The sequence below is a fragment of the Meleagris gallopavo genome, chromosome 15 (assembly GCF_000146605.3).
Source record: "Meleagris gallopavo isolate NT-WF06-2002-E0010 breed Aviagen turkey brand Nicholas breeding stock chromosome 15, Turkey_5.1, whole genome shotgun sequence".
In the NCBI taxonomy this organism is placed as follows: domain Eukaryota; kingdom Metazoa; phylum Chordata; class Aves; order Galliformes; family Phasianidae; genus Meleagris; species Meleagris gallopavo.
In genome coordinates, this window is record NC_015025.2 from 4,150,764 (window position 1) to 4,167,620 (window position 16,857).

General features: G+C 37.1%; 1 protein-coding gene across 1 annotated transcript in view; it reads right to left on the reverse strand.

The window, feature by feature from the left end:
• Positions 1–16,857, reverse strand: part of TENM2 (teneurin transmembrane protein 2) — a 541,158-nt gene that overhangs the window by 58,599 nt on the left and 465,702 nt on the right. Inside the window, 2 exon segments of the mRNA XM_031555679.1 lie at positions 14,409–14,621; positions 16,048–16,248. Coding sequence (XP_031411539.1) covers positions 14,409–14,621; positions 16,048–16,248 — 414 coding nt within the window.

Here is a 16,857-nt window from a genome sequence, read left to right on the forward strand (position 1 = left end):
TTTATATAAGCCTCATGAATAATATCATTGTTTCCCAATTTTTGTATGTATCAAATGCACAAGTAACCAATAAAAGCTGAAGAAATAAGAATGTTTTCAGATGAACATTTTTTCTGTTTCATTTTTAACTGCCTACATGCTGAAGAACAATCCTCCACATATGGCCAGATGCCATAATATTTAAATACATCTGAAAAGTTGATTTTGATCTATCTGCTACGGAAGTTGTCTTCACCATTTCACCTCTAAAAAATATCCACAGCATTTAATCCTTACTTAAGAGAAATGTTAACTTGGAAGGACTCTTTAAGCAATGCTTACTTTATATTAAAAATATTTACTCTCAGGCTACAGATAGCTCTGTTCCTCCCCTAGCCTCACTGGTACAGACCTTAATTCTGAACAAATACTTAAGCCTTTCTGCTTACAAATGGAGCATTTCTTTTCCATTTTTCTGTTGGTTTCACTTTTCTGTTTCTCTTCCTCAGAAGCACCAACTGTGCTTTTGTTGCCCTGCACCTACATTTGACACGACTGCTAAAACACTGAGATAGGCAGGGTTTTTGGTTATATTGGGCCTGTTTGCTAGGACCCTTCTCTATGTGAGAACACAGTAACTGAGTGACCTGGAAATGCAAAACAACACACTGTCATGACATTTGCATCAGACAAAAAGCAAAACAAAACAAAACAAAAAAAAAAAAAGGAGAAGAGGACTTAACATGATTAAAAATAAAAAACTAGGAATTCCAGTAACACAAGTAAAAAAAATATCTTAGATCAGTACAATGAACACCTAAAGGACAATTTGCTAGAGTTTTGTGCAATTTGCTCCTTCTTTGCAACGCTGAAAAAATTGCGTGTCCTAACAGCTCACATACCTCAGTATGCAATAAATATATATCAAGGAAATTGAATTTTTCCATCTTCTGTTCATATTATTAATTATCTTAGAAAGGCTGAAGAGAAAATTACCACAGTGTGAGTTTGTTCCGAAGGCTATTTACCATCAGAGCACAAATAAAACAGTAACTTATGTTACTGTTCTCGGCCTGTTTCCAGGAATTTCAGTTGGGTGTAGTACCTTTTTCCACGTCTTACTCACCGATGAAGTATTACCCACTACAGAGGTTGCAGAACATTAGAAACATATATCAATTAGGCTTTACTTTACACAACAATCATTTGTTCAGAGCTGTGAAACCAAGCAGCACGCAGCAGCTTTGTCACTGCACAGAGCCGTTCCAGCAGCTCAGAGCACAAAGTGAGAAGCCGTGTCCTAACAAACTGCAGAGGACTTGGGTCGTGCTCCTGATTAGCTAACAAAAGAACACCTTACGACACCAAAACATTAGCTGAAGGTCTCTGAGGACCTTCAAATCTATCAAACCTGAGGATGGATGCAGTTTGACGCTACTGACTTTATGAGATCTCTACAGATCTTAATCAAGCAAAGTGAACTTTGGAACGGCTTTAGGCTTCAAAGTAAATACGTACATGGGAATATGTTTAATCAGGCATAGTGCCTATCCAATTTACTGTAATAACTCCTGTAAGTGGTTAGGAACCTTTCCCAAAAATCCTTCTTAAGCTGGATTTCACTGACTGGAAAAGCTATTGTGCACCTTAATGACACAGGACTGACTTTCTCATCAATGCTCAACATAGAAAGCTGAAGACATTTTAGTGCATTTTCCAGTTAGGCCTACCTGCTTTTCATTCTGAATAAAACAAGTTACCACATTTTCTTATTTCCTAACAGGGAATGGAATCACTTAGTTCAAGTGAGGACCCAGTAGTGGTAGTCCTGTGAAACATAGCTGTAACAGACCTGGAAGTTTTAGTCACAGGACTACAAAAACAGGAACGACACTGAAGAGAGCCAACTTCACTCTTTCTGGTTCGCTGTTACTTGTTCACATTTGAACGACATCTTTCCTCACATTTTATAACATCTCTGTCTAAAGCACTAAAATATGGAAAAAAAAAATAATTAAAGCCTATGGGCATATTTTATGCAAACAACTTTTAAGAAGGCTTCCATTTAATCTCATAGGAACATTCGGTCTAAGAAATCAGATACTCCGTGTACATCTTGCTAGAATATTTCAAAAATTCAGTGCTTTATCTCTGAGGTGCTGAAAAAAATCCTTATGATTGTAGAGGAGCCTGTGATTACACAAGTTGAATAAACAGATTCAGTCTCAAATAGAGACAAATATTTTAAATTACCCCAATTTTTCGGAATAAATATTTCCCTTCACAAAACATCTGAAACTTAAAAGTTTCCATGTGCTAGTAAGAATTTCAAGGTAACCAGAAATGTAAATACTGGTGATGAAAGACAGACTTAAATAACAAATGATCTGTGCACAGCAGACTGTAAGATTAAAAGAAAAAGGGAAACCATCAGGTTTAATAAGGACTGCCTCCATTTCATTTTAGTAAAATTTTTTGGAGCAGAGAAGTCAGGAGTCAATTTGGTACTTCATATGTATTGAAGTCTTATGGTACAAGATATGAACTATTCTTTGAAATTAAGGGTGAGCTTAATCAATTTTAATTCACCTTTTTCTTCAGTATGTAAACAAACAAAGCAATTATAAAATTATTTAACAAAGGATTCCAATGAGAAATCATAGAACTGATGATCTCTACAGGCCCCTATGGATTTGAATCAAGGAGAGCTGCAACTCCAAACTGATTACTCATCAGCATAGATTTTGCTAGGATTCTTATTTCCCCTTCAACCTCCTAGCTACACATACAGTAGTATAACAGCATATATCTTCTCTTGGCTTCTGGCTCATAATCATCTCTCTAGAGGAGTAATTCAGAAGTAATGCAGAGCTATTGAAACAAGATTAATATTTTCTCTAGTACAGCAATCACCTCGTATTTCCTTTAAGCAACCACTGCCCTCTCAACCTTCACAAAGTGACCTTGACTCTGACAAACTATTCTCTAAATATGGAAGGCGTTCTTCATTCTAAATCCATATTTCTGACTTACTTTGGAAAAAAAAAAAGGGCTCAAACATGCACAGGACACAGCGATCGGCTTCATGATAAACAATCAACTAATAACGATCCAAGAGAGATGGTAACAAAACCATCAACAAAATAATTTTATCCCTAGTATCCAAGTAAGCCAACAAAAAGATGCATTGGATCTAAAAACTTGCGTCACTATGCTTTCCTGCTCCTGACTCAGCTATTAACTATGTTGCAACCTCCATTTCATATTTCTAACCAACTCTTACGCAGTGGTTTTCTGCCTTAAGTCTAAGGCACTTTTCAATGTTTTCTGAAAGACGAGAAACCACATTATCCTTATTTTTCCTGCATTGTTAGCGGTGTACTCAAACACAGACATACGTGTCAGAAATACAATTATCAGAAGCTGTTAAAATGTGAACATATTTTGCTTTCTCCTTTCAGCTGCAAATAAAGACCCACTGCTTCTTGCTTTCAGTAATACTTTCCTTGTTCAAAAACAAGTACTTCTGTAATTTAAAAATAACAGAAAATAGGGAACAGAGAGAGAGACAGTCAATTGCTTTTTTTTATAACTGCCTAATTTTAGGCATACTGTCCTCTGTCATTAAACTACATGCTATAGTGACAATTCTTTTATTAATTTCAGTGAGAAGGAATCTGTAACCCAACATAGGCACATTTTGATTTGCTTTATTAAATGGAAAATAAAGAGTCAGATTAGTTAATATTTAAAACATGCTGAAAAGTGGATGGCAACGTGCTACAACAGGAATGGAGTTCTACTTTCTGATATTCCCAGTGGTTAAAACAAAAAGTCAGTTCTCTCATCTGTACTAATGTCTCTTTGGCTTTAGGAGGATCAGCATCTTCTGTGACATTTAGTTTTTTGTGTTTGTGCATGCTGAACTTACAAAAATAACTTCAGTGCTATTCTTGAGGGACTCACTCCACAAACAGTTCAGCAATCAGTTTTGATTCCTAACAGTTGGAAAAATCACAATATTTGTAGTGGTAGTGCTTTTATGACCAATAAATCACTGCATAATAGGAAAAATGCTATCCCTAAATTGATCTTTTTTACTGTTTTGGTCTTTTGGATAATTGTCCTCTTAGCACTGTTTGCAATCTAAAATCAGAACCCAATATTATTTTTCAGTACAAAATGGTTTACTTTTTAATAAACAACACTGGTTTTTAATCACGATTACAACACGGTATTGATTTCTCAGATAACACACCAATTACCAATACTAGTTCTACTAGTTGTACTGCAGGGATTGCACCTTGACGCACTTCGGTTCTTCAGCTCAGACATTCAATTCTCTGAAAAACTAACTGTTTGGAGGCAAATTAAAACATCCATTGGCTGGACGCGTTGTGAATCTTACTCACTTGTCACGCTCATGAATAACTAAATTCTTTCAACATCTACCTAAGGAAAACTCATCTGCATAATTAATCAGAATGAAAACTTTAATCTTTACTTCACATTGATTTTGGTAAAAATATATTAAAATGTTAAGTGTCTATAATTTTTAATTAGATGAAAGATTAACTGTCAGGTTATGAGGCTCTCAGCCTACATCAGTCACCAAAAATCATAGAGGAAGAAATACTTAAACCTTTCCCTGCAGCTATTCTGCATGGTATCTTTAAAGCATTTTGAAAGCTTGTCACAGCCTATTGATGCTGAGTTGATCCACCTACTCTGCACTGGACTGTTAAAAACTGATTAGCAACTAAAAATACAATGGGACTAGGAAAAGCAGTCTGACATTGACTGGCCGCTTTTCCAAATCATGGCTCCCTATTTAATAAACACAGCCCTTTCAAGGCATCCTCTAACATATAAAATATTAATTAGTTGAGTAGCACTTAATGCCATTATGCAATGAGAGAGAATGAGAGCTTGAGAGAATGAAGAACCTGCTTTACACTTTTAATGTCCAGAATTCATGGCAATTCTTCCCAATAACCAGTGAGAAAACACAAGAATGAATCCCAGATGTTAGATATTGGTCATGGGTCATAGAAATGGCAGACTGTAGTAAGGCAGAAACTAAAGCACCTTTAAAGTTTTTTTAAGAATTAGAGGGAATAAATAATGTTACAATCCATGTCACATCGAAGTATTTGTGAAAGAAAAGGTGCTGCTTTTCCACGAGAAGTACTTAACTGTTTAAGAGAAGTACTTGCTTGGACTGAATTACTGAAACTTACTATGTAGCTGTCATTGCTATGGGTCAGCTCTAGGATCTGAAAATCTTCAAGGAAATAGTTGGACAATGGATCCTTTCTGCTCTAATCCTGTTATTGACTGAAGAGAGAAACGGGATAAATATAGTAACCTTAATTTCTCATGTTCTACTTTTCCTGGGGTTTTAGTAACATGGTGTTGAACTACTGCTAGAATAAGGACTAATTAGCCACCAGTGTTGCTTTGTCTTTGTCAAAGTGTGGATGTGTTTTGAATACAACTGACAGAAGGATATCGATAGTTATATGTCAGTCAATACTGTATCACTGAAAACACTACAGTAATACGTGCTTTGTAGAATTGTAGAAACGTGAATTGTAGAAACACAAACTCATAATTACGATTCGATGTCAGCTAGATCTCAAATAATAATGACTTTAGCACTACACCAGCTATTCCCATTTTCAACATCCAGATGTGAACACTGACCACCAACCTCAGGCCCAAAGACTTTCAAGAATGCTTAAGTTCAGATTTCTCTCTTACAGTTCAGTTACATACATGATTGTGTTTTCTTTGGGAAGTGAACACTGCCTTACATGATGATTTCTTTTTGACATAAAACGTTGCTTCTGCTTATATGTCTTGAAAAAATGTATCTAAAATGCAATAGGCTGAGGCTACTTGCAGGAAATACTTCCAGAAGGTGAGCTTATCCTAATAACAATTTCATAAGCAGGTCAGAATAGTGAGAAAGAATGAGAGAAAAGAGCTGAATACCTTTGTAAAAACTTCATTCAGTATGAATGGTTCAGGACACAGATTGCCTCATAACCAACACCATGAACAAGTCCCCCACTGTGGTTCTTAAGATCGTTTTAAAAATAGTAAATGCTCTTACTGAAAGCAGTGCAAGAAGGATGTATCAATATTCAACATATAAAGTTTCTACTTTATCCTCAATGAGTAGTTATACCGCACAAAACATAGCTGATGATAAAGAAAAAGCTTTCAGTGGCTCATTTTTTTCCCCAAAGCCCTGAACAGATCACACAGCAAAATTCTGAACTGACACTTCAGAGATGCTTTTTCCTTCCAGACACCAGTATTTTTAATACAATATTAAACTAAAATTATTAACTGCAGACATTCAATAGCATCAAATACCTTAGTAAGGCAAACCTAACTTCTCCTGCCATCCTCCTGTTAATACGATGCTGAGGTAGGAATCAGAAACAGAATTCTCAAGAAACTGAAAATGTAAAAGTTTATGTCTCAATGGTTATTCTGCAGAGGTTGCTGGAGGCAGATGAAACACATTTGTCCTTAACTGCATCTTCAAATATAAAAGATTGTATGAAACTGATACTAAAAATACAGTAATTATATCTTGAGGATGGACAAGCAAGAATAAACACAATTATGGAAAAGATATCTTTAATAGGAACACTAACAGCAGTCCTCAAAAGAATGGTCAGATATTGTTCTCTTTTCTGTTTGTTTCTTAGTAAATATTATACCTGCGTATATACATTTCTCAAGATCTGGCACTACTATTTTATCTCTATCTTGCTGACCTCTCACAAGCATTCCTGTGTCTTTGTTGTTTTGTATCCAGCAATATCGTGTTATTCACTCACTTGCTGAAGCTGTGCTTGACACCGCAGGGTACAAAATAACACAGAAAACATTATCTCTGGAACAAGAAAAGATTGCCTGATGCTGTGAATACGTCTATGAACAGCAAAATCAGCTTCGCCCTTTGAAAAGTTAGATCAGCAGCTTGATTGATTGCCCTCCCTACCTTTTTGTAGTCTTTTAAGAGTTCAAGAATTGGCCAGAAAATCAGTATAGCTCATGTAGAAGCCTCTCCAAAAGGAGAAAGAAATGTGATTTCAGTTTTGAAAACTATTCACCGAGATCTGCTGGGTGCATCTTTGAAGTAGCAGACAAAATGCAGGAAGCCTTGCTGAAAACACACTCATTACAGTTTGGGCTAGAAAGGGGAGAAGTAAGGTCATGTTCTGCATATATCCTATATAAAGGGAAAGAAAAAAGCTGCTCAAATGTTCTGTCACTGCACTGTGGCATATTTCAATCATTTATAGGAAGCTCTCAGCAAAGAATGCTAACAGGAAACTTCTTCCTGGTGAATAATCTTGTCTCCTGGTCAAAAATATATCCCTACTTGCCCTGTGTAAATCCTGCAAATGAAAATGAACTCGGTTTCTAAACTCTTCAAAAGTCAAACCACTCTCACTGTATGCAAATCTCTACATAGCTGATTATACGCATCTGGAAGGAAATAGTCCATTGCCTCTGGCTACAAAAAAGTAAGAGGATACACACAGTAGTTCTGGATATTTTAGTGCTACCTAAATTGCTCAGAAAGTTCTCTCAGGCCTGACAGACAAAAGTAGCAAAGTACAGTTAAGTTACTGGGATAAGACTTTAGAAAGTAACAAATCAGAAAAGAAAATACTATGAGCTCTCAAATAAGAGCTGTTATTTACAGAGCATGTAGTTTGGGGACTACCATCAAGACATATTATTCACAAGTTTTGGAGGTGAGATAAAAGATGACTTGTACAAAAACAACAATAGCAAGTGTAGTTGGAAATTACTGAAAGCATCACCCTTCCCAGGAACAAATTCCTAACTGATTATTTATAGGGCACCTGCAGGTTTACTGAAGCACAGTGATGTTGGACTACAATACCGCCTAACTCATTCGTTCATTTTGGGCTGTAATGTAACGTGATATGATGTGACACAGGCGAACACGATTCTCTAAATATCTGACCTGCAAGTCTATGTAGCACTACGTTATACACTTTTGTGATCATATATGGATCAGGAGCATCAGCTAAAGCTACAGCTGTGAAGTTAGTTTGTAGTAGTAAAATACATCTTTGTTACTATAAGAATATGAGTCTCTCTGCTGTCAACTCTTTCTGAATTCCTTCCTTTGGAGGAATTAGGTGTGAAAGTCCATACAAAGGTTTTAAAAGAATAACAGTATTAAATACCACCATGAAAGTTAAGTAAAAAGTACTGTTTTCAAGTCAAAGTACAAAAATGTCAATTTATTAGTGGAACATCCCCCTCTCACGCTGAGTCTCCCTATACTTGCATGACAAATTTAAATAAAATCATTGAGAATATCTGAGATTAATTTATGCAATATCTGTGACTGTTCTGTTTTGCTGAAGAAATGCATGGGAGGAGCCCATCCTATGATACTCCAAATGAAATCTTGACGTTACATTCCTAAAGACTGCATAAAAGACATGGTTCCTAAGAAATGAGGTGTAAAGACAACAGGAGGACTATTGTTGATGAACCCGAATTCATATATATATAGAAACAGTCACTGTCCCTATCTTTTCTGGTCATGTCATCATACATATGACCAATACATTTTTGTATCACCCACCATGAAAGGTGGTCATGACCCATACGTGACATTCATTTTCCAAATAAAGTGAAAAAAATCTGCGCTTCACTCTACAGAGCATGCAAACTAAATCTCTCTTGTCTTTGGTCTTTGTTAGAGCTTTTTAAACCTTGATAAGTTATAAAGTGGTATAGATAAATTTTAAGTCAGAACTGCATTGAAGTCTAATATATCTAACTCCTAAATTGCTCTTTGTCAGATCCGATGGCTTTCTACTGTCTCCTCCCACACACTTTCCATCTCTTCTGAAAATTGCTTCATCTTTGAATCATTACCATTATAATTACTAGAAAAATCAAGAGAAGAAAAAATCTTTGACACAAAGAGTATTATCATGGGACAAAAATATCCTGCTGTAACCAAAGATAATGCTCCATTATTAATTTCTCTATCAATTATTGACTTCATGATAAGGTAAAAGTCTAAATGCTTCCACCTTGTATGTGGTATTCCTCTGTGCCTCCAAAAAAATGTAAACACGTCTAAAAGCTAGAAAGCGCATGGCTATTCCAAAACTCCTGAGGACACATTTTTTTGCCTTCGTAAAACAGAGAGGTGATGCTATCCGTCCAGTATTCAGTTGGGTGAGTCTTGGTACTCCAAAGGGAGGAGGTTTTAAGTATTTGCCCACTTGGGGTTAATTTTCTCCTTGTTTAGGACTTTTAGAATGTCTTATGATATAACCTGTCAGCCTACCATTCTGCAAATAGCCACCTTGGCTGGATAAATGATTGAAATCTACTTTTACAAGTTCTTAGAGGGGACGAAAGTACAAATTTTAACTTGGACCGTTATAAAATAAGATATTTAAAAGGAATGCTTCCTTTCAAGCTCCAACAGTCCATTTTATACTATCATTTAAAATCACACTGGAAGGAATCTCATAGTTCAATGATTTTCTGGTCGGCTTTCTGCCCCATAGCAGGATGAATTATCTCCATGCTATTTTTGATAGACATTTGTCTAAATTGTTGCTAAAAGCTCCACAGAAGCAATTCCACAACTTCCTTAGTTTTTCATTTTCTGTAACAGTATTTTCCTATTACCAAATGCAAATCTCCCAATTTGTAACTTAAACTTCTTATCAGTCATCCCAGACAGAGTCTTCTTTCTCTTTTCCCTGCACTTTTCCATGAATCTGAAGGTCTTATGTTACTTCTCACCATGTAGTTTACAGGATCCCTGTTCCTTCAAATCCTTCTTTATTCAAGGCCCTGAAAATCTACAAGATAAGGTTCAGTACTAATACAGATCTCTGAATTCTTTATTGGCTAAGGAACAATTTCTGCCATTGACACTGTCAGTGTAGAGGCCAAGAACTCAGTGGGAGAAAGAGAGTGGCAGACCTTCTCCTCCAGAGTTAGATCCTGAAAAACAGTACCAAGGCCAGGAAGCAGAATCTGCAGAGATGCACACATTACCACTGCTAGTTTTGCCCTCAGTTAGGCACTGGAAGCTCAGCTTCTAGGGCTGACAAAGGGGTCACTCCTAATTTACAATGAAAATAGAAAAACAGAAAAGAATTATCTTGATTTTAACTTGCAGCAGAGTATCCGTACTGTCAAGTATCCTTTACTCCAATCTTCCTTTGACTTCCTGTCTGAAAGCAGGAGTGCTTACTTTACACCTATTCAAGATGTGAGGAGGAGAGAGAGAAGCTTTGGGAATATGGCAGGTTGCCCTGATAAAATCTCCTGCATCGACTTCCAATGAGAGCTCATCTTTTAAGATGAAACATGTTTGCAGTCTTTTAAAATTTTACTTACAAATATTCAGGATGAAATCCTGGTTTCTCTGGTCTCACAGTAAGATTTTTACGAATCACTTAATAGCAGATGTATTTCATGCATATGAATTACAGATAAAATTACACTTTAAAAATGATATTTTTATCTGCTTCTCAAGATCTCCTTACATATCACATTGTTCTCAGTCTACAGTTCTGACAGTTTACATAGAGAACACCCTCACAGTAGAGTAAAAACAATAGTTCTACACATTCAAGTATTATTTTCAGTGAAAGTAACAGAACGGTTTCATAACAGCATGCTTCAGCAACACGCAGATGCTTCAAGGAAAAGATAAATCCTTCATCTTAAAATTCTGGCATGAAATTGGTTCAAGATTTAGCAACTGCTGTGTCTTAGTCTTTTGCTTTGTTAGTGGTTTTCCAATAATCTTTTCCTCATCTAGATTACCTCTATTATTTAGTTATAACTTCCTCCATAATTGCAATCACTGAATAGTAATCACTTAATAAAGATATCCTGACAGGTCATTTTTGCACTTGGAAAAGATTCATTTTCTTTATCATCACTCCAGTAAGCAATTTTTCTTCCTAACTGAAGTAGCCAAGTGAAATGTAGAGTCTGGAGCACAGTTCTGCTCTGCTACAGCCAGCACTTCAGTAAGACCAGGCACCAATCCTTTCATTTTTTTATTATTTGGATATGGATTCTTCAAAATCTGTGTGACATGGAATTTGTGCTGACTGGTTTTTATATCTAACTCCATTGATACACATAAGGTGAAGGCTGCCTTGCACAGCTTGTTACCAGTGAGCTGAGAGTGCAGACATTTTTTCCTATAATGCAGTTAATGCAGAGACAAACTACATTCTTGTTTAAAGCTCGTGAGAGGGTATATGAGCTTAGATACTCAATGCTGAAAAGCCAACCTACACATATAGTAGACTGGTTTTAAAAGACTGACTGTATATTAGATAGAACAAAATAACCTGACAAACTTGGATACCTGCAGGTTGCTATAACGATTTCTTTTCCACTGTGATGGGGATATAGAATGAGAAACCGCTAAAGAAACACAAAGAGAATAAAACAAAGTTTGGTTTACATATAGAAACCTCTTTTTCCTCACAAAGTAGACTGATTTATCCTGAGCAGACTTGGCTTAAGCCACTAAAACCAAAGCAAGCTTTTCTCCTGACTTGAAAGGATTTCAGACGGGGTCTAGCATAAATGAACGTTCAGACCAAATTAACTCTCTTACAGGAATCCCAGTTTTCTGCTTGAAGACTGTGTAGGGAATGCGTATCGTGAAGTTCCTGGAGACTGAACACAGCTATTAAAGAACTGAAGCTGTGCAGAGGGAAGAGAAAGATTCAGCCTTTGCTCATATGCCTTCTGCGTCTGGCCTGGTCTTGCTTCCTTTTTGGACAGACAGACTTGTGGGGTTTGCAAGGTACCTTCCAGACAGGACTAAGAGAATGGCTCTGAATTAAAAAACCATTAATTAACAATCCTGAATATAATTGTTTAAGGCAGACATTCCCTAGCTAGTAATTCTGATCTCAGCATTTCAATTGAAAGCTTAACCCATAAAGGGAGCAAATGAAGTTAGAATGAGTTCCTGTAAAATTTAAGTATGTTTTAGCTATTCACACAAATGTTTAAAGAACACTGAGCAACTCGTTCTTGGTTCCCAGGACCAATCTATTCTAAAAGGACCAACTGTCCACTGGTAACTCCTAGTGTTTTCCTCACAGTCACTAACAAAGCTTACTTTTATCACCCTTACCTTCCACGCTCTCTCCTTTTGAGCCCCATATAACCAGCCTCTGTGTTAAAAGCAAAGCAGAGAAAACAAACTGATGGGATAAAGCTGTGATGCTTTCCTCAGCTGACTTCCATTTCTAGCATCACGCTTTGTTGCTTTTGTCAATGGTCTGACAGTCAGGGAATGTCTCATTAATACAGCCTTGTCACAACAACATCTATCTGTCCACATGTAGCACACAGCTTATGACTGCACAAATTTAAATGTATGATAAATGGAAGGGCAAACCTAATTTTTTTTTTTTTTTTTTTTTTTTTTGCCCAAGGTCTAATCTTTACTGCAGGCAGACCCACATTAAATTTAAAAGAAACTTTTCTGATACATACCAAACAAAAAGAGCTTACACTTATTTACTTTAATCACTTCAACAGTATTGGCCTTCCTCTCAAAAGAAAAATAATATGGAAAATATTTATTTCACAGCTTTGAAAATTAAACGAAAAATCTCACTTCAGAATTCACTTGTCCAGCTTGTAATTTTTTGAATTCTTTCATGATATCAGTACAAGGCATCTTTTTGTGTGCACAGTAATGAAGACTTGAAATACACTAATTATCTCTAAACAGGCATGATTCTAAAAAATTATTAAAAAAAAAAAAGGGCAAAGAAGCAACTTTTAGAATAAGCAATTATTACACAACTTAATGCAAAAATATTTATCAAGTAGGCATTTTGTACTCAATATTAAAACAAAACGCCTGGATTAATCTAGCAGAGAGATGTTGACACGATGGAAGTCAGAAAGCAGTTGTGAATAAACACTCTGCATCTTTGCTGGTGACAAAATGTTCAATCACAAAAGCTTTGACTTCAATCATATTGGTGTAGTGCGGTGGAAGCATGCAGCACCACAAAGTCGGAGATATGCCCTAAAAATATGTTTTTTTTTTTTACCAATAAGCATATTCTTTTGCTTTCCAACTCATGTATGCATCTGAAATGGTTTGTATATTCAAGGAGAAATCAGAGGGGAATGAAAAAGAAAAACAGCTTGAGGGATGCAATAATCTCACCATACTTTCAATTAAAGAAATAGCAATTCACTTGTAATAGGACTGTCCCATTAGGGTCCCTTATTGCCATGAAAATCTCAATTGACCTACTCCTTTTCCCTGGTAAATTCATCACTTCAAGAAGACCTTGGTTCTTGACTCACCAGGTTTTTATTTAAGGTAGACCTCATCATTCTCTATAATTTTTTGAGAGAAAAATACACTTGCCTGAAACTCACACAGTTCCAGTTCATATTTGGATACTCTTACTCCACATAATTTTGCTTATAGTTCTCAAACAAGATTTGACCACTTAGATCTTCCCATTTTCAACTACAATACAGGGAAAATAACATTTTTTCCTTCCCCTCCCTCCCCACCCCTACAGTAATTTGATAATATTGTCCAAATACCCCGCCTGACTGCTCGTAGGGACAAAATAAAGAACATCATTTAGGAACAATTAATTGCTCTTCAAAATAAGATTTCAAGTGCTGTAATTGAAGGGATAGCACATCATTACTTTGTGTAAGTATAACCTTTTTGAACTTCCCAGGCTGACACATCACAGCTGAGATGCAATCGTGTTAGTCACAGCACTCTGCATGGTGCCAACACTGCGCTGAGCAACACACTATTAGGAAAGGGTACAGCAGCATGCTGCACTACTTGTCAGGCCCCCCCATGCTGTGATTGTCTATATGCAAACACCATGCCCACTGTCACAGCACAACACAGGGAAATGCTAGGGAGCTATTTCTGTAGCACCAGGAGCACTTATTCCTCCACCGCTTGACCCCTGCTCTGTGTGGAGATGGTGGTGGTGTGTTTCAGATGTGATGTATAATAGCAGGAAAGCACTGATGCATCAGACCAGGAAATTAAAAAAGATGCCATTCACACAAAGGAATGTTTAGTTAAGTTTGAAAAGTTTGGCTCAAAGGACACCGTGATGGACCATTTGTTACATCTTTACTTACTAATGTTCGTTTGCTGTGGATTTTTTCCCCCCCAAACCAGCTTGTTATTTATTTTCAATGCTTCTAAGAGCTCATCTGCATTTCGCCCAACGCACTTGGAGCCCAAGATAATATTGGAAAGCATTAGGGTCCTTAAAGGAACAGCCTATCACAGTACACCACAGTAACTATGTTTCTACGATTTATGAAAAGAAAGCAATATGTGCCTGTTTCGGTGCCTGTCGTTTGCCTACCAATGGTGCAGTGCTCCCCATTCCAGCCCTCTCTGCATTCACATTTCCCATCTTTACAAGTTCCGTGCTCTGTACAACGGGGATGACACACACGCTGGTCACACGCCACTCCTGTCCACCCTTCTTCACAGCGACATGCTCCGCCAATGCACACCCCATGGGTGCCACAGTCTACAGAGCACACTTCTAGGAGAAAAAAAAAATACAGGTTATAGCTGGCTTATGTCAGAGGTAACCTAGGTCAGCAGTTGAGCAGAACAGGCACCCTTTTGCTGAAAGCAGACCTCTTCGTGTGGGGATCAAAACCAGCATTAAGCATTTAACTTTGTGAAGTTAAGAAAATCATTACAAAAATCTGCTACTGTGTTCTGGACAGATCACGGTAGAGCTGCGTCATCCATTCCAATGCAGAGAATTTCTTCAACATCTTTCAGTATGGCAGAAGGGGGAACATAGATTTGCTTTACTCAAACCTGAACCTGTGCTGATTTTAACACATTTGTTTGTTAAGAACGAGACTGAAACTCACCTAAGACACATTCAGCAGAGAATAGTCACAATTCAGGGTCACAGAGACTCTCGGAGTGACTGGAAAACATACTAGCAAGTGACAGATTTGGAATCCTATTGCTGATAATGGTGGGACACACAGTACCTTGCTCCTAAATTCTCTTGCTCTCTGCCAGCAGTTGTAGAAAAGCAGAGGGTCTTTTGCCTCACGACTCATCAAAGAAATTGACAGTTTAAATTCTCATTCATGAATTTTGCTGGCTGCTGCTGTTGCATGAAGCAGAAAAAATGTATCTCGATCCTCATTTCACTGGTGGGGTATTCTGAGTCATTAATTTTAAGAAATAACTGAATAAATGTGAAAGCTGTAAATATTATTTTGAGAGACAATTGCATCTCAAGAATCAGCTCACAATATAAATGCAAAATTCCAAGTATTTTTCCCCACAAATAGAACATTTGCTGTCACGTCAAAGCTGTTCTTTTTCCCCTTAGCTACTTCTGTTAGAATAAACACCTTTACAATATTCAGTCAACTGCAGCACTGAAGAGGATGAATTTTTCAGCTTACACTTCTGTTCTTGCTTTTTAGAGTGCCTTTTGCCCTAAAACTAATTGTTTAAATATTCAGTGTACAACTGAAAATTGAAAAATACCCCCTATTTAGGGGATCTTGCTGTTTTGTGATATATTTTCGTAAGTGGGTAGCATTGTGATGTGCCATAAAGCAAGCGCCAAAAATAGAGTATTTTCAAATATTATGAACGTATCTGTGAATCTCTGCAATGGAAGTTTTCAGTCAGAGTGAGGAAAGAGATATGAAGCAGTTAAGTGACTTTCTCAGTTCAGAAGAAAGTCAGTATCTGAAGGAAATATGGGCTCCTAACCCACACCCCCACCCCGAGCTGTCAGTCCCAAATTAAGGATTCACATAAAATAATCTGAAATGTATGCATGCTTCTTTCCAACACAGTCCAGAACAGGACCAAGCCTGTTCCTAAGACAATTTTGTAAATTATTTGCATTTCAAATTTGCCTCTGATATTAACATTTTGCCAGAATAGGAGCACTGATGCAAAATCACAATAAATAGTTTTCTTACCAACGGAGCAGTCAGGACCCATCCAGTTGGGATCACAGCTACACAGACCGGTGTCAGACAGGTATGTGCCATGCCCACTGCACTGGTCTGGGCACTGGGCTCTGGGAAGCTCACAGTTTATTCCACCCCAGCCTGGGCTGCAGAGACATTCTCCATTCACACAGACTCCGTGATTGGAGCATGTTGGATCTAAGCAATCAACTAAATAAGAAAAGAAAAAGAAGGCACACAAAGGTCACTTCCCACAATATCATGTATGGAAAAAAGGTAGATGGACACTTTGAAGATCTTAACAGAGCAGCAAAATAAAACAAATCAGTATGATTCTTCATGTCCTATAAGTACCTGGTCCGAGAACAGAGAAGTGTGAAGGAATCTGTGTTTTGCATTAGGTCCATCTGAAATAGGGAGAGACTGAAAAATGAACTCTTACTGCATGAACTCCGTGGTGAAAAAGCACGAAGGCTCAAAATTAAAAGCTACATACACACAGTGAGAGTTCCATACGTAAGCCTTAAAAGGGGACATTACTTCTTATATGCACTCTGGTTCTAATGAGTTAAACAGTATTCTGAATAATAAAATAAATTAAAAAAACCAAACAAATGACAACAACCAACAGATGAAATGCAATATCTTCATCTGTACTACTATTACTGCCATTCAAATGCTGGACATCTGCGAGGATGATACTGTGATATTTCATTTGGGTACCTAGAAGTCAAATTATCTGTGGCTTTCAGCTTCTTTTAGACTCGTACACCAGGAATTCTATTCCTACTCCACTATGGCAGTGAGACTGACAAGACC